Source organism: Etheostoma spectabile, chromosome 16 (assembly GCF_008692095.1).
Source record: "Etheostoma spectabile isolate EspeVRDwgs_2016 chromosome 16, UIUC_Espe_1.0, whole genome shotgun sequence".
Taxonomy (NCBI): domain Eukaryota; kingdom Metazoa; phylum Chordata; class Actinopteri; order Perciformes; family Percidae; genus Etheostoma; species Etheostoma spectabile.
Genome location: NC_045748.1, coordinates 18,382,855 through 18,399,991, shown reverse-complemented (window position 1 = coordinate 18,399,991; position 17,137 = coordinate 18,382,855). Strand labels below are relative to the sequence as shown.

The 17,137-nt window shown below is 41.8% G+C and overlaps 3 protein-coding genes across 5 annotated transcripts in view; 1 reads left to right on the top strand and 2 right to left on the bottom strand.

Moving 5' to 3' along the window:
• Window positions 1-9,163, bottom strand: part of LOC116704265 (PH and SEC7 domain-containing protein 4) — an 11,615-nt gene extending 2,452 nt beyond the window's left edge. Inside the window, exons 1-14 of one of the 3 annotated variants that reach the window (XM_032539590.1) lie at window positions 8,942-9,163; window positions 8,767-8,825; window positions 6,364-7,054; window positions 5,569-5,650; window positions 5,044-5,362; window positions 3,915-4,913; window positions 2,980-3,060; window positions 2,744-2,856; window positions 2,555-2,613; window positions 2,351-2,440; window positions 2,216-2,259; window positions 1,933-2,105; window positions 690-760; window positions 44-189 (exon numbers count right to left, since the gene is read on the bottom strand). In XM_032539590.1, coding sequence (XP_032395481.1) covers window positions 44-189; window positions 690-760; window positions 1,933-2,105; window positions 2,216-2,259; window positions 2,351-2,440; window positions 2,555-2,613; window positions 2,744-2,856; window positions 2,980-3,060; window positions 3,915-4,913; window positions 5,044-5,362; window positions 5,569-5,650; window positions 6,364-6,897 — 2,711 coding nt within the window. In that variant the 5' untranslated portion in view covers window positions 6,898-7,054; window positions 8,767-8,825; window positions 8,942-9,163. Of the gene's footprint in view, window positions 1-43; window positions 190-689; window positions 761-1,932; window positions 2,106-2,215; window positions 2,260-2,350; window positions 2,441-2,554; window positions 2,614-2,743; window positions 2,857-2,979; window positions 3,061-3,914; window positions 4,914-5,043; window positions 5,363-5,568; window positions 5,651-6,363; window positions 7,055-7,465; window positions 8,111-8,766; window positions 8,826-8,941 lie in introns of those variants that run through there. The other 2 variants (XM_032539592.1, XM_032539593.1) reach the window with 2 other exon arrangements.
• Window positions 9,164-9,937: 774 nt separating this feature from the next.
• On the top strand, window positions 9,938-14,476 carry LOC116704266 (zinc finger protein 436). The gene is made up of 2 exons (XM_032539594.1): window positions 9,938-10,529; window positions 11,613-14,476. Exons 1-2 carry the CDS (start codon window positions 10,199-10,201, stop codon window positions 13,253-13,255), a joined length of 1,974 nt encoding a protein of 657 aa, XP_032395485.1. The 5' UTR covers window positions 9,938-10,198; the 3' UTR covers window positions 13,256-14,476.
• Window positions 14,477-15,470: 994 nt separating this feature from the next.
• Window positions 15,471-16,518, bottom strand: hcar2 (hydroxycarboxylic acid receptor 2-). The gene has a single exon (XM_032539788.1). It carries the CDS (start codon window positions 16,513-16,515, stop codon window positions 15,640-15,642), a length of 876 nt encoding a protein of 291 aa, XP_032395679.1. The 5' UTR covers window positions 16,516-16,518; the 3' UTR covers window positions 15,471-15,639.
• Window positions 16,519-17,137: the final 619 nt, after the last annotated feature.

The following is a 17,137-nucleotide window of genomic DNA, read 5'->3' as shown; positions in this document are numbered from 1 at the left end:
AGACACACACACACACACACACACACACACTTCTGCGACTTACGAGGCCTGAAAGAGGAAAACCCTCCAGTCGGCCGTCTGCAAACGGAAGACGTGTGGCTTCTTGGTGTAGTCGGCTGCCTGATCGGCCAGAGAATGGTGCACACTCACCACCTCCTCGTTAGTTGGCTGATCCCTCCTGTAATCATCCTGACACACACACACACACACACATTACATTATATATACTGTGGTGTGACGACCCCTGCTGTTCACCGGTCTCTATGACTGTGGAGCTTGTCAGTGTAACCTGGAACACCCGAGTGTGCCCAGGCTCTTTCAGCCCGGCTGCAGTGTAGCTCAGGTCTCTCTGCCTGTGGCTGGTCGCTGCTGGACCATGTTCTCCCTGGTTTCCCTTTTGCTTTGTTAACGTGGTTAAATTTATCTTTAAAGTACACGCACACACACATCATCATCACTCATGCACACTTAACACTGACAATACTGTCAATCACACTCCCCACCTTGATAATCCTTTTCTTTGGTCTAACTCGGTCTGATTTAATAAAGCACATTTTTGTTAAACTTAATCATGGTGTGTCTCCTCTCTGATGTGGCCTAGAGCCGGGTCATAACAATAGGGACAGAAATATTTAATGCTATTTAGTGCTGTTGGATAATGCTGAAAACCCACAAGTTGAGTTACTGACCTTCTGTAAGTAAAGGACCATTCCCCTCAGCACTCCGTAGAAAGTCTTCCAGCTTCTCTTCCCCCACGGAGCTGCCACACAGAAACATTCATTAGACAGCATTGCTATTAAAGTCCTTCATGATGAAGGCCACTTGTTACAAATGAGAACATCATCAGAATGCCAGGAAATTATCCAAATGCAGCGTTCACCAACAAATACGGAGCTGAAGCGGCCTACTGCATTATCAACATGTCAGAGAAGTACCTCAACTATAAATTATTAGTTGAAATTGTATACAATCTCTTTATTTCTTTAGCTGACAAGAGCACTGATCCATTGTGTAGTTCTTATAAGAGTGAGCACTGTTACCAAAAAATAACATTTTACAAGATAACGTGGTGTGCTCAGATTCAGTGCATGTATTTTGTTTTTTAATTTAATCTATTTAAAACATGGGTCTCAAACTCGCGGCCCGGGGGCCAATTGCGGCCCGCGGGATGATATTTTGTGGCCCCCTACTTGACATCAAGTTAAGTGTTGTGCGGCCCGCGCGTTCTGAAACTTTTTAGCATTGCGCTTGTCACTTATGGCTACCGTAGTAGCTCCTGACGTGGCGTAACGTTGTCAGCTAGCTAAGTACTCTTTGCGGCAAATGCCTGAGGTTTGACAATGTGATGTCGTTTGTTGTGAAATTCACTAACCATATCAGATCTAGGCTTATAGCACCGGCAGTTCCGCGCCCTGTTTGGAGGAAATTTGGTTTTTTTGGAATACTTGATGCGGCCGCCAAACCCAGACTCTACTTCCAGCGGCCCCCAAGAAAGTTGAGTTTGAGACCCCTGATTTAAAACATTAACATTAAGCTAAACAGCTAAATTAAATATACATTTTAAACATTTAAATTACACATTACATTGAATTAAACCACGTAAAAGGTTAGAGTTTTGCCTCCTAAAGGTTTGCTGAAAAAAGCCAAATAAGTATGATTCATTAATTTAACAGAGTCAAACTAAGTGTTTGCCTTTAAAATGAATATTTGGTTAAAATCATGATTGATTCCATATCTTTAATTTCAGACACTATAGCAAAGCCAAACAGAAATCATCAGAAATCCTTAGTTCACACCAATTCCCATCTGACAAAGGATCTCATGTTGTTGTTTATCTTTTTTTTCAAATTACCTAAATTACAGACTGTGTCTTTAAATCCTGACTATCCTCAAAGGCTAAATAAACTAAACAGATGTTTGTGTCTCACTCACTGCGTTTGCCGTCAATGTCGGCATGCAGCTTTCTCTGGAGGAATCCCTGTTTGACCACAGGGGCCGTTTTATCATGAGGAACATCCTGGAAGGGGTTGGCTCTTGAACGCAGCGGCGCATCTTCTTTTGCATCTTCGTCCACCAACACAGAGTTCTTCAACTCCTCCTCATCACTTTAACATGGAGACAGGACAGATTCTTACAGTATGTGTGAGATTATATATTTGAAGAATGAAGAACAACAGATGATGTATTATGACAGTATTTGTAAAAGTGCACTTACACAGCCCACTCCAGCGGCTCACTCTTAATGGAATTGTAAAGACTCTGTAATGTATATGTAGAGGAAAAAGTTCAATTACTTTCACCAACAAGGATTTGACTTTGGTTTCTGAGAAAAATCTGCGACAGTGATTACCTTTAGGAGATCCTTGTTAAAATTGTCTTCTTCATTCATCCCATTGAGGTTGGACACAAATTTAGACAAGGACATGGCTTTTCCTACATTCTGTTAAAACACACAAAACGTGTGACTGATTAAATGCCTCACAGAGATCATCTGGTAACACAGTGCCATGTCAGAACAAAACTTAAGATGTAAATAGTCATAAATGTTTCCTACCTGTCCATGCAAGTCAGTGTTGAGAAGCATCAAAGCACATGTGAGAGCCAACACGGGCTCTGAGGAATTTAAAAAAGAAAAAAAAGAAAAAAAAGTACACAATAAGTAAAAATAACACATTCATCTGTCAAATGTGAGCTGCTGTATCTTTGAGCAGAGAACAAAGAGTAAACCATGACTGAAGCTCACCTGAAGAGGTAAAGCACTCAGGGTTGCACTGATGGAAGCGGCAGGCAAAATGCTGCAGCACTCGCTCTCTCTCTTGGGTCTCTCCTATCAGTAGCACAACTTTCAAAAAAGATCTGTGAAAAAGAGAGAGAAACCCCAAGGGGAAAAAAAGAGGATTGCGAGACATTGTATGAGCGCGTTGTGTGAGAGATGTTATTGCCTTAAAAAATGTCAAGCTCCGCCTTTGTAATTCTCACCTCAAGGCATGATCGAGACTTTCCCCGGTGAAGTCAAAGAGTTTGAGGTATTCCTCCCCGACAGCACGACTGAAGTCATTACTAAACAGACACACAACCCATTCTGTATCAATGTTAGGAACACTTTGTTTCTTACAATTGATATAATACGATCTATATTAATCTATAAACGTTTTTTACTTTGACAGAAAGAAACAAATAAAGTCTCTTTAACTTCGTATCTTGTTAATATTTCAGGGATGATCATGGGCGGCATTTAATATAAAAAGGGAGGCAAAGGAAAATGATGTGGTCTGGATAAAACAATAAAAAGCAAAGATGGCTTATTGACTATGAAGGCCGAGCACACAGAGGAATATAGTTGTCATTTCACTCAACCCATCTGTCAAAATGGTCCAGAAAACATTCTGAATTTACTGTAATTTACCTGTCACCAGGACAGGATGATGTCTTAGCTAAATCTCTGTGTTCTAATAACCGTAACCCAATGACATGTGCAACTAGAGAGGCAGTGAAGACACTGCTTCTCTACCTGGGGTTAGGTTTCTCTTTAAAGGGGTATTCCAGCAATTTTTAGTCAGGCAGCATTGGTTAAGATACAATGATTTTTTTGTTCCTGGTATGAACCAAACTCCAAACAAAATGCTTACTACACCTCCCACAATGCAACTCAATAGCATCTTTCGTTAGACTGGTTAATACCAAAGTCTATTAGCCTCTACGCCCCCCAGTTTGTAACACATACTTTCTGTTATAAATTGAAAGCTGAGATGCCCCTGATGACATTGCCAGGGTTATTTTCTCTGACTTTTAAAAGCTCCTCCAAAGCCACAGAAGACTTAATACAACTGTTTGTACAGGCTGAGCAGCAGCAGAAACGCTTCTGCGGTTCAAAAGAAAGGAAGGTAAAATATGAGTTTGTGAAATGGGCTTACTCTTTGTCTATGTGCTTCACCACGTCCACACGTTGGATCCCATCCAACTTAAACAGCCGTTCAGCAAGGCGGCAGGCCATCTTTCTGTTCACCTCTTCTCCATTAATAGGAGGCACTGCAGTCTCAGGGGATTTGGTTTGCTCTCCATTTGCAACAACTGTTTGCCTGGATCTATCTTCAGCACCTCCTACTTCTTCACCCTGATGTGACGTCCCAGCTTGTTTGTCCACCTCAGTGAACTCGGCCTCTGCTGTCTGCTGTGTGACCTCAGACTCGGGAGACAGATGCTCTGTTATTTCTGACTCGTCTGTCTCTGGTTGCACAAGCTGCTCAGAGAGCGTTGGCTGAGACAAGTCGGTCGTCTGCGGCGTCTGCTCATTTTGCTCGAAAGGCTCCGTCTGTTCTTGCTGCTCTGCCACTCCGGGGTCTTCAGCTTCAACACAAACTGTCTGCTCCGACTGAGTGGAGTCCTCTGGCAGGTCTGCATTTTCAAGCTGAGTTGACTCTTCTGTCACTTCCATCTCTGGTGACTGTTCCAGACGTTGCGACAGTCCTGACTGCTCAGAGTCTTGTATCACCTCCGCTCGGATCTGCTCTGGCTCTTTGGCCATCACAAGCTGCTCTGACTCAGCGTGTTCGGGCTGTACGTCTTCGTCCTCTATGTCCTGAGACGTTTGGTCACTATCTCGTTGCTCAAAACAACTTGTTTCTTCAGTCAGCTCTACTATCTCTGGTAAGTTTTCTATTCTCTCTACATTGTCTGCCGCCTGTATCGACGGTTCTTCGCTGTCGTCCGCAGCCTCTGACTGTTCAGAGTCCCCGTTCTGATCTACATCTTCACACATTTCTGGCTCTTCAGTCTGAAATGTGGGATCTTCATATAACCGTTCTACAATCTCTACGTCCTCTCCAGTCCCTAAATGCTGCAGATTAATTAGATTATCTGGGTTTATGGTTGGTCCAGTATCGTCAGCTTGTACTGGCCCTGAAGGAAGCTCCCTACAAGGTGCGGATGAAATAAGCATTGTAGTTATAATAACACATAATACTGTACTTAACATAATGAAAGCATTTACTGTTTATACATACTTCCTGTTCCCTCTTTATAAGTTAAGTCCATGATACTCACACAGCACTCAGACAACTGACAGCTTTTGTCTCTTCACTCTCTTCAGCGCAGGGCACTTTTATCTGCTCCTCTTCTCCCTCGCCTTCTTCCTCTTTCTCAACAACATTCGATGAAGTTTGCTCTTCCTCTGATTCTCCCTGTCCAGTCAGAAGAACGCTGGGCTCCTCCTGTTCCTCTTCTAATTTTAGATCTACAAAACTGTCCGCTTCATCTTCTGAGACTTCATTCTCTTCAAGAATATCGATTAAGTTTGCAGTTTCTGGATATGAGGTTCCTAAGAGTCCCTCCTCTTCGTCTGAGTCCGTCCTCAGTGCAATTTCTGTAAGATTTTTGAAGAAGATGGTGAACATCACAGTTTTGCAGTTAAACCCGAGTATATTGCTAGAAAAACACACAAGCATAACACAAACTCAAGAAACAAAAAAACAAGAATTATTTAACTGAGCCACAAATGAAAAAAACATTCCCGTTTAAAAACTAGAAGATAGATAAGGACTAAAGAGTGTCTCTCCGAGAAATACGTACCGTTATTACAGTCTAACAGTTCATGTGTTGAATCTTCCCTTTCCTGTGTCGGCGGCTCTTGCACATCTGCAGCATCACATGGCTGGAAATTGCAACACAGGCCACTGATCATAAGAATGATTTGTGCCAGAGCTTGCGATTGCCAGCTATTTCATGAGTAAGAAGCTGCACTCTGAGCCTCATCCGGCTTACGTTCACTCTATTACTCCCACACTAAGCTCCCACAGTGACCCAAACACTCGTCTCAACAGAGATAAAGACTAGGGCTGCACAATTAATCGCAACTGTATCAAAATCGCAATCTGGACTAATGCAATATCCAAATCATTGGGGGGCGCAATATTTGTTAAAGGCAAAATATGTGCCAAATCATTATGAATGAAATATCGTGGTGCTGTAGAGATGTCCCGGCCTACAAATCATATCCTACGGACTAAAGAAAAAAAGTCTTTGTTTGGTACAAATCCTCCCTAAAATCACACTATAATCCTTTTAATTTCTTTCAATGTTGATAATGAATGAAAATGAGAATGATGCAAAAATCAGAAATAATACAAAATAATGAAATTAGATATTTTACTGATGTTGTGCATCCCTAACAGAGACTGTGGTGGTGAGGCCAGAGTCGAGTCAGCGCTTAGATAGTTTCCTGTGTCAGTAACCGTTCCTTTTCTATCACAGGAAACTAGAGACATGTACACACACAAAAAATATACAGATATAGACAAAATTCTAAATAATGGCAGCATGACAACATCACACATTGCCTTGTATCTCCACACACACAGTACGTACCTCTGAGCTAGTTCCTGTCCACTCCAAAGAGTTCAGAAGCCATGAATCAAACCCATCTTCTTCCCCTTTGCCCTCCCTCATGTAAACCACAGCATTAATGTCTTGAAATTGGTGAAGTGGCGGGGAAGTGGTGTCTAGACTCGTCACAGCGGCAGAGTCCGCCTCACTGGTCGAGCTGCTGTCAGTCATGACTGAAAGCGTCTCTGTAGAGGGATCGGGCATGTCCCACTGCACTGTGGCAAAGGACAGCTTAGGACTTGTACAGGTCATGGGGCCAACCGGCCATATTACCTGCTCCCATTGTTCCGCCTCCTCAGGAGTCTCACGTCCTGTCTTTGGGGAGGGATTGAGATGATCTGTATCGTGTTCTTGGTTTATCTGTAGCTCTGTGACGCCTAGTTCAATGCTCTCCTGCTCTCCATTGATGTACTCGTGGTTGATAGAGGTCCATGAGTCTTGTTGAGGCTGCTGAAGGACTGGATCTATAACATCTGGCAAAGAGGTGCAAAGGTTTTCCTCCTCCATTAGCAGCATGAATCTCTATCAGTTCTGTTGTTGGGGCGTTTGTGGGTTTTAGTAAAAGATGCTGTCTAGCTATTGAATGTCCTCCCCTGCCGTATGAATGATGATCCTTTTGTAAGGTCCCATGAATGTGAAATCCTGCCGCATGTTACTGGGGCCATTCAAAGATCTGTGAGAAGAGAAAAAAACATGAACATTTCAAAGGTATTTTACCACAACTCTATCTTAAGCAGCATGAAAAATTCTTCCCTTGAATTTTGGGAGCCGTAACATTGTGTAACAACTAAATTGCCCTGCTATATGGATTCTTCATTAAATAAATTAAAACTTGTTGGGTAACCTACAGAAGAAACACCTGATTTGTTGAGACAAAACAGCCATTCATAAGACTCTACTATATTTGGTTGTAGAGTCAGTGGGTTGTCTTATGGCTCTTTATTTGTTTCTATTCATCTGTGAGAAATAGTTCATTTAAAACTACTGAGAACAGCATTTTAAATTACACATGCTCCGAGCAAAAACAAAACTGAAGTGAATTAATTTCCTTCCCTGAAAGCGCAAAAGTACACCACACACTCACCACTTGTATGTCAAATCCAATCTGGAGAAGGTTTTTCTGCAGTGCAATAGACTTTTAGTGAAATGTCACACTTGTACTTCCTGACCACAGACACAGAAAACCAGCCCAGCAAGTGAGCAGGAGAGATAGAGAGAAAAAGAGACAGAGGTGAATGGTGTGGATTAAGAAAGAGGCAGAGGGTGGGGTTGAGGGGCTGTTTCTGTTGAGCAGTTTAACTGCCTGCGTCCTGTTTTTATCATTTTAGCACCACGCTGCACTCTGGACAAAGGATAAAACCACGAACTGCACAAATTTGAACTGCATGCAACAGCGATATAACTTTAACAACAAATTATCATCTGTGTTTGTACAGTTGATAACAGTTAAAATGTAAACCCTTATATCCTGTCCTCTTCTTCCTACTTTAATCTCTGATTTGATCTCACTTTCATCTATCTTTCCCTCTCTGTCGTGCTTTTTACTTCTATACTTCTCTGTCTATCTTAATTATTCTATTCATGTCATGCAACCAACATCCGGGACAGACCTTGACCACATTTCCTGTGTGGGTGCTCACTTCTCAGTTCCTGTTAGGGTGCAACAAGTGCTCCAGTCCATAACATGCACAATAGTTAACAAAGATTAACAAAGAGGAGCCTCCTCCTCTTCAATAAAAACAGTTTGAAAATAACGGTGTGGAGTTACTAAAACATACATTTAAAATGTTAAAGCAGCTGTATTGTCTCCCCTAAGATTTATAAGTGAGAATCAAAAAAAGTTTATAAACTAAAATTAGAAATAGTTTGGACCATTCTGATATTATACAGTAATGATTAGGTTCTCTTGCTGCTCTTTGAGAAAATGTTGTTTCAAGTATCTTTGGCAGCACTGTTGATGATGAAACCTCCATCGAATAGAAAACTAAAATAAAGGCTACCTTCAGCCAAACGTTACTCACACAACCTCCAGTAAGTGGAGAAGTTGTGTTACAGTGCATGGGAAGTTTATACAGCCACACCACGGGCTTGATAGGATGATAAACAAAATATTAAAGAAGTTTTTTAACATACCAGCGAGGACCAAATAAAAAAGAGGAACACAGTTACACTGGGTAAAGCAAAAGTTGTGATGAGTTATGAATGAGTATAAATAGCATTTGTATAAAGAGGATAAACACAAATACTCCCTGTGTCATTCATTACCACCAGTGAACATGGTACAGAACTGAATTTGAACAGTATCCAACCTCAAAGAACTTTAAAATTAAAAAAAGAAAAAAATCTTATTAGTAGAATTCTTTTCAACTGTAAAGCATGACTTACCCCATTCATGCTCTTTGAAGCAACATCATATGATCAACAGGCTTGTGAGGTTTAAAAGTCTTGAGAGAGGGAAAGACACACAGCTTTGTTATACCGGGTTAATACTACTGTCAAAGTGCTGCACCTTCACAGACACATTCACCCACACACACATACACACAAGCATACAAATAACCTCAGTTGATTACGTCTGAATCTGCTGCGCACAACAAAAGAGCCTCACATCCGCTCTCTTTAAGCCAAGCAGCCTTATAGTCTGTGGTGTCGCATAACGATGCATGCAAGTCCTAGTCTGGACCAGGTCCTCCCATTTCTTCTTCTTCATACTGCCTGTCCATTTGGGATAGATCAAGAACCGACTTCAGTCTCCCTCTGTCCTGTTCCTCTCCCAGCAGGTCTGGCAAAAATGAGAGCAGTGTATACAAAGAGGAGGAAATAAAGGGCACACTGTAATTGGCAGATGACCTAAGCACTCAGAACACCTTAGATGCCTCTGTCCACGCCCACTACCCTACAGGCATGCAAGCACACACATACAGGTCAGGTGAGGGGAGTGGCTCAGCTTCACTCCTGCAAATGACAGGAGGAATCATGTGCCAGAACCATAAGGTATCTAGATTCAATGTACACAAGTCATTAGCTGCAGTTGAATTAGCTGGGCCTCCTATTGGTTTACTGGCTTTGTGTCTGGCTGTGGGCAGAAACTCCTGCATATTTCTTTTATAAGACTTTATTTTTCTTTTCTCTTTTTTAACACTCAATTACTTTCACACATATCTGCCTTTATCTAATTGATATTGCGTAACCACGCTAATAATAAAACTAGTTTTAGCATTAACTTACTGTTGGCAGCGTTAATGTATGCTTTTCATAATTAGCTATCATTACTCACATGAATAACGTTAGCAGTTCCAAAATCATTATTAGCATTAGTGGTAGTAGCATTCATCACGGGTATCAGCATTTTTAGCTAACTAAATAGTATTTTTATTTAAAATGTTAGCACTCCTCTTACTAACTTTGTTGCAGTTAGCTAGCGTTAAATTGAAGTTAAAGCATACCAACCTTGCTAAGTAAGCATTGGAATAAGTGTCATTAGCATGATAAGAATTCAGATTACCGTTGATAGAATATTAGCATTACCTAGCATTTATGTGAGCATCCTTGCAGCTGTAGTGAGTTAGTTGCTATCTAGTGGCTGATTTAGTAGAAGTGTTGGTACTAGTAGTATAGCTAAGTAGTAACGTTAGAGTCCTAGTAGTGCTGCTATAGTTTTGCAGTTCTTTTTTCACCGTTGTTATTTGTGTAAACAGTATCACAGTTACGTTAGCTTGGGCCCGTGTTAATCTAACGAACCCCCTCCACACCAGCAGGGGCGCTGCAGACTTGTAGCTATGCAAAACTAAACCAGCTTCTCCTCGCCGTCACTTTCATGCGACTGTCTCCTGCTTTTGTTTCTTCCGCACACGGCAGCAGAGAGTCGCACAACCACACGCCCACTTTTTTCCAGATACTTTACAAACCATCTGGCGAGTTGTCCACAGCTGCATTCGCGCGGTCTAACATGGCCCAGTCGAGTGATCTGAAACTCTTCCTGGAGTCTTCTCTGAATGAGATATTTAAAGCCACAGTAAGCGACATCCTGGACTCGGTGGACCGGACCTTGTCTGAGTACCAGGGCACAATACACAGGATCGAATCGGAAAACGAGGGCCTGAAGCGGCTGCTGTTTGCACAGAAAAGTACCGCGTCTGCTGCAAAAGGTATGGCCGTCTACACTCCGTAAACACGGGAGTCTGCGTTGCGACAGTGGACACTGTAGCTTCATGCAGCCGCTGATCTTTTGTTCGAGCATCTCCTGCATGGTCAGCAAATTGTGCCAGTGTATGTGTACAGAAGACCGGAAGCAGACGTACAGCTGGTTTAAGTACATTAAAAATATACCTGTGCAAACGTTAATGAGGCACACAATAGGCATTGGTTTCAGTCATCCTGTACAATACAGTACTAATTACACTGTAGTATATTACTGTCACAGTATCCTGCCCATACTGATGGTAGATTAAGTTAACACAGACAATTCTACATTACACAGTACACATATCTGTGTACCTGAAGATGTAAATATGTAAAATATTTTTTATATTATATATTTTTTATATATAATATATTTTTATGATATAGCTAAGCTGAAACTGTGTGCACCAATTTTAAAGAAAAATGACTCTTAATAACAGCTACTGCAACTGTGTGTGTGTGTGTGTGTTTTTGTTTGTGTGTGTCAGTCAGTCCATCCATCCATCACAGTGTAAAAACACCACTGCAGTAGTATTACTACAGATATCATTTTAAGAACGTTCCAGACATTATGATGTGATGTATGACATGCATTCATCATGTTTAGTTCAGCCTTAATAATACTCATTTTGTGTTGCTGTGGTGCTGTTTATACATCCTCTGGGTAAAGCTAGGCTAATCAAATGGCTGTGTAATGTGAAGGGGGTCACTCACTGTTAGAAGCCCCAGTTGCCCTTAGCTCTATGGAGCATTTTAGTGCCTTTCAGCTCATTGTTTTTTTTTCTGGCCCGCAAGTTTACGTAGTTCCACCTTGTCTCCACTTATAACCGGCAGCTATTTTAGCAAAAAACAAAACTCTTATAAACTCACTGTACACTGCCTGTCCAACACCAAATGACAAAGTTAGCAGCTGTCTTGTGAACATAGTGGAAATTTAAAAGCAGCTTAAAGAGCCTGATAGTTTCCTCAGGAAGTTAGTAGAGACAAAAAACAGAGACTCTGTACTAGTTTCTTCAGTATTTAAGCTTTAATTTTATTTATTTTTACAGATATTCGTGAACAAGATGCCACGGAAAAGATTTCCACTTTAGAATGGAACAGTCATCACGTCAGCTCCACCCAGGGCACATTTAAGATGTCCATATGCAGCAGTGACAAGAAGAGCTTTAGGAGGAAGCAGAAAGACAAGATTAGGGAGAGCATATCCCCTTCCTCCTTTTTACTGCAGACTGATCATATGGTAGAAAAACCATGTAGGAACACCGCAGAGGTGGGTGTGCCCACCCCAAACTTGATATCTGTAAAAACAGAGCCTGGCCTGGATGAAAGCGGTGCTATTGACCTCTCCCAGCCTTCATCCCTTCTCAATCTGACAATTAGGCCAATAAAAAATGAGAGCACGGAGGTCAGTTGTGACAGTCATGATGCATATGCACCGGTGCCGCAATCTACGGGCCTCGAACAAGAATCCAGAGGCAGTGACAGTGAAGTCAAAGTCACCATTGTTTCGGACACTTACACGCAGGATGGACAGTTCATTAAGACAGAGGAAGAGGAGCAGAATGGCGTGTTGCAGTATGGTGACAATGACATTTTCTCTAAGCAAGAGTTGGACCATGCAATGAGATATTACCCTGAATCAGAAATAGATCCTGAGGCAGGGAGCAGACAGGATGTGGAGCCAGAAGTAATAGTGCAGGAGAAAAACGCAGCTGTCCCGCCAGATGGGTTTTTGGAGATCCGTGACAACTTTTTGCGCTGTCCCACCTGTCCCAAAACATTTAGTCGAGCAGCCTCGCTCAACATCCACATCAAGACACACAGCGCTGAAAAGGCGCACAGCTGCAGCTACTGTGGGAAACGCTTTGGCCGGGCCGATCTCCTCAAATCCCACAAGCGTACCCACACAGGAGAAAGACCCTATAGTTGCAACGTCTGCAGTAAAACATACGCACATCCCAGTCAGCTCAGGATACACAAACGCGTCCACACTGGAGAGAAGCCGTATTCCTGCTTGCACTGTGGGAAGCGCTTCAACGAGCACAACCAGCTCAAGGTCCACTTGCGGACACATACGGGGGAGAGGCCATACAGCTGCCAGGAGTGCAGCAAAACCTTCAGCAATGCAGGCAACCTGCGTATACACGAGAGGATCCACACCGGTGAGAAGCCCTACTGCTGCGCTCAGTGTGGGAAAAGGTTCAACGGCTTGGGTGACCTCAAAACACACTACAGGATTCACACTGGAGAGAGGCCCTACAGCTGTGAGCTGTGTAAGAAGACCTTCAGCCAGGCGGGCCACCTCACCATACACATGCGGATGCACACGGGAGAAAGGCCGTACAGCTGCAACGAGTGCGGCAAGAAGTTCACAGTGGCCAGCAGCCTGAAACTACACCAGAGGACTCACACTGGAGAGAAGGAGTACAGCTGCTCGTACTGCAGCAAGAGCTTCAGCAGGTCGGGTCACCTGAAGAGACACGAACTGGTCCACACCAAAGAGAAGGTCTTCCTCTGCAGCCAGTGTGGAAAGACCTACACTGACCAGTCCTCCCTTAAAAAGCACCTGAAGATGCACGCGGCCAAGGAGCAGAAGGCTCAGAGAGAGGGAAGCACCAGCGAGGCGGAAACAAACTGCCCTTCAGCTTCGGAGACACTTTCAGAAATTAGAACCAAAGTCTTAGAAGATTAGTAATATAAGAGCTGAGAATGAGTGCTGATTGGGATTTTACAAAATAAGCTTAAATCAAGAACAACTAACTAGCTTTTACAGAATCACATCTTACAGCCTACACAAGCAGGCATTATAGCTATAACTGAGCATTTAAACGCTTTGTCCCTCAAATTGGACTACCCAGATAGTATTTTATCATTTATTTGACAACTTAAACAGAAGCCACCCACAATGCAGCCCCCTGCGCTGTTTTAATGCAGGGCTGTCGTGTGCTGTGGTTAACAGCTCCAAAAAAAGCTGTTAAGTGGAGTTTAGATTATTATTGTCTTAACTGCTGTTCCTGAGTTCAAAACTGTATGTGTGGTGGTACAGTGCAATACACTGTTGTCTGGTCTTTGCTGTGATTTAGTAGGTCCATGCCTGATTAATGCTTTTTAATCTTGATTGATAAACTCTGATATTTCTCTTGTCTTTTTTTCTCACAGCACAATGTAAAGAGGCAGATAATGGGATCCCAAAAGAACAGTTGTTCTTTTAAACATGATGTATGTTACCAAAATGTTGGTATTTTTGAAATTGCTTTAATGAAAAAGTTCAATGCAGTGTCTGTCAGATTGTCAGGATGATTTCAACCGACCTGCTAAAGCAAGACACTGAAATCCAGGTTCAGGTTTCTCATCTGTTGTTCTGACTTTTGACCGCCTTGAAAGTGAAATTTCCCCACAGGGGGTCAGTATAACAAAAATAAAATAACATCATAAGTGTTTTAGAATTAGGATGTTATACATGTTGTAGTAGCCAGAGGGTTAGAAATGTTAAGGTGAAGATCATTAATATATTGCTGTATATAGCTTTAACTATACAGTCGGCAATCCAGTAAACTGACACAAATGTATTTGTCTAGTAATGTTACTGAAAATATTGTTCCCACAAATAATCAGGCTTTTAATAGTAGCCTAAATAATTGTTTTGCTGATCTGAGAGAATGTGGAGCTTCTAGAGGATCCATTTTAGGTTGTTCACTGTTGGAAACGCGTCTCTTACCATGAACTATGTACAACTAACACACAGTAGTAGGAAAATGTCTTGTTTATGATTAAAGGGCTACTGTTTTTTGTGGCAACTGGTCGATATACCTGCACAGCAATGTATATTAAAATGAGTGTTTGCTACTAGGGCTTTATTGTGACCTACTTTTGTGTGATTTGTGTCTAAATTAAAGAGAAAAGTTAACCAAAAGCTTTTTGCATGTCTTTGTTACGTAAGGATAATATAGGAAAACGGGTCAATTTGATCTGAGGACAACATGAGGGTTAAGGCTATCAAATGTTTCAGCCCTGTCATTGCTGTGATTTTACTAGTAAAATTGTGATATTTGGCAAATGAGGATGCCATGTGTTACTTTATGCATTATGAAACAGATGTAAGACCAGTTGACTGATAGTGAAAGTGAGATTTTCCAGTACAATGGAGATGGATGTAATGTCAAATGTGGTGCTCAAAACATTGAAAAATGTCTACTTTCCTGGTTTGAAATATCCACAAAAGGTACCTCTGGACCGCAGCTGTTTTCATGGGGACTATTATTTGGCACAGTATTTCTGGAAAGACAAGTTGCAAGTTCTTGTAGTTTGTTTTTGTGTCAAATTTGAACATTATAAGTAGCACAGACAAAATTTCGTTGACCTCCATTGTATTCAGGTGGGAGAGATTTGGCATCTCTTAGGGCTGCAACAACTATTTTCATTATTCATTATTGTGTATTTTCCAATTAATTAGCCAAATCAATCAGTAAAAAGCCCATCACAATTTCTCAGACAACAAAGCGACATCCCAAATATTTACTTCCATGTAAAACAAAAAAAAGATTGTCCTCACATTTAAAACTCTGAAACTTGCATTTATGTGGCAATTTTTGTTATAAACAAATTTAAATGATTTATCCCAATGACTAAAATTTTGCATGATTGTTTTTTTTATTTTTGAAATAATTGTAGGCAATAATTATTTCAGCTGTGGTTCATCTCTTAACCAAGACAAATACAACCCAAACTATCTGCGTGAATACATTATACCACCTAAGGTAACTGAGAAATTATTTTGTAATTTTGGTGAAAAAACGGAAAAGCTTGACATTTCAGGACATATGCTAATTATGTTATCTGGCAGAGAGAATTTATGATAAATCTATAAGTCTAAACAATATGCTATTTATTAATTTTCCGTTGAGCAGACAAGAACTTAATCTTTGGAGTCAGCCTTTGTGCACCCAGACTACACAAGTTGGGAACCACTGGAAAATGCATCTTTTTAATAATCAGCATTTTCAACACAGGACCAAGCCAGAACATATTTAATTCTACTACACAAAAGAACATTCATATGAAAGCAAACATGTATCCCTATTGGATTTGGGTGCTGCAACACTGGCAGCAGTTGAGCTTTTCCTTGGACAGGTAGAGCATCGGCTGAATGCTGCTGCTAAAGTCCATCAAGCCGAATGCGACATAGTGAATGTAGCAACGAAACACTTTAGGAGAAAAGTATTCCTGGAAGGGCAACAGTGCGACTGGTGGGAAGTAGTTGAACACTATGATGGCCAGGATGATGAGAACCATCTTGAAGGCTCTCTTCTTCACGGGATGCATCTCGTCTCTACCAGGCCCAGACTGCCTCAGCACCCAGAGAATCGTAATGTTGCAGAACACCATGAAGGTGAACGCCGCGAGGATCATCGCCGTAAAGACCTTCTCAAAGTTGACAATGTTGCCCACACATTTAGCAGCGGCATAGGCAAGAGTGGTCAGCCAGACTGTGATGGCCAAGACTGCTCTGTGGTGACGGTCCTTGAGACTGGTGAAGGTGACGGGGTGGACCACGGCCATATAACGGTCCAGGCAGATGCAGGAAAGGAAGAGAGGCGAGGAGTCTTTGAGGCCGTAGAAGAAGCGCAGGACGTACCAGGTGTTGCTGGTGGTGAGGAAAACTATGTTGGCCAGCTCAAGTGGAGGGGTGAGACAGAAGAGTATGTCTAAAATCGCCAGATGAAGGATGAAGATATCTGAGGTGGAGGTGTCCCCCTTGTTCTTGTGGATGAGCCAGAGCACCATGAGGTTGGCCGGGATGCCCAGAAACATGTTGATGAACTGCAGGCCCAGGTACCAAATGATAACAGCAGGCATGTCTTTGCAAATGTCATACACTGTCTTCTCAGCGGCCGTGGAGTTGAGGGGTCTTAGAGAGACGTAGAGTAGGGAGGAGTTGATAAAAAGCTCCATGACAGCAGGATCAGAAGACACCAGCCGGAAGAACAAAGATCTGTAGACAAACACATAACATGTTCAGTTGTCAGATACTGTGTAGTATTATATCAACCCAGTTAATGTCAGTTAGCTATTAGATGGTCCGTTTATCAAACATGCAAATATGGTTGCACTGATGCTTTTGTAACTTACTGTGCATGTTATGTTTAACACCCCAATGTCTGCCATTTATTTTTGAAGTGCGAGTGCAATGTGACAGTTTCTAAACTAGGCTCTTCAAGTATAGTGAAATAAATGTGTTCTACATGCTGGATCATCATTGCTAATCCACTGTGGATTCAGACATTGCCCAACCAAATTCAAGTGAAGTCCTGTAAAGAAGCACCAGTTTTTGAATAGCATCACATACACCGTTAATATAGAGGAACTGTATCACAAAAATGAACTCTCTGGTCCTTTGATGATGATGATGATATACTTTATTGTCCCCGAAGGGAACCTTGTTTTGGACTCTGTCTGTTTTGCAGCTTCACAAAGATAACACACAATACAGAAAATAATGATGTGATGAACTGTGGTTACACAGTAAAAATTCAAGGTCCATCTCTGGGAGAATTGTGACTGGCTAAAATTGGTT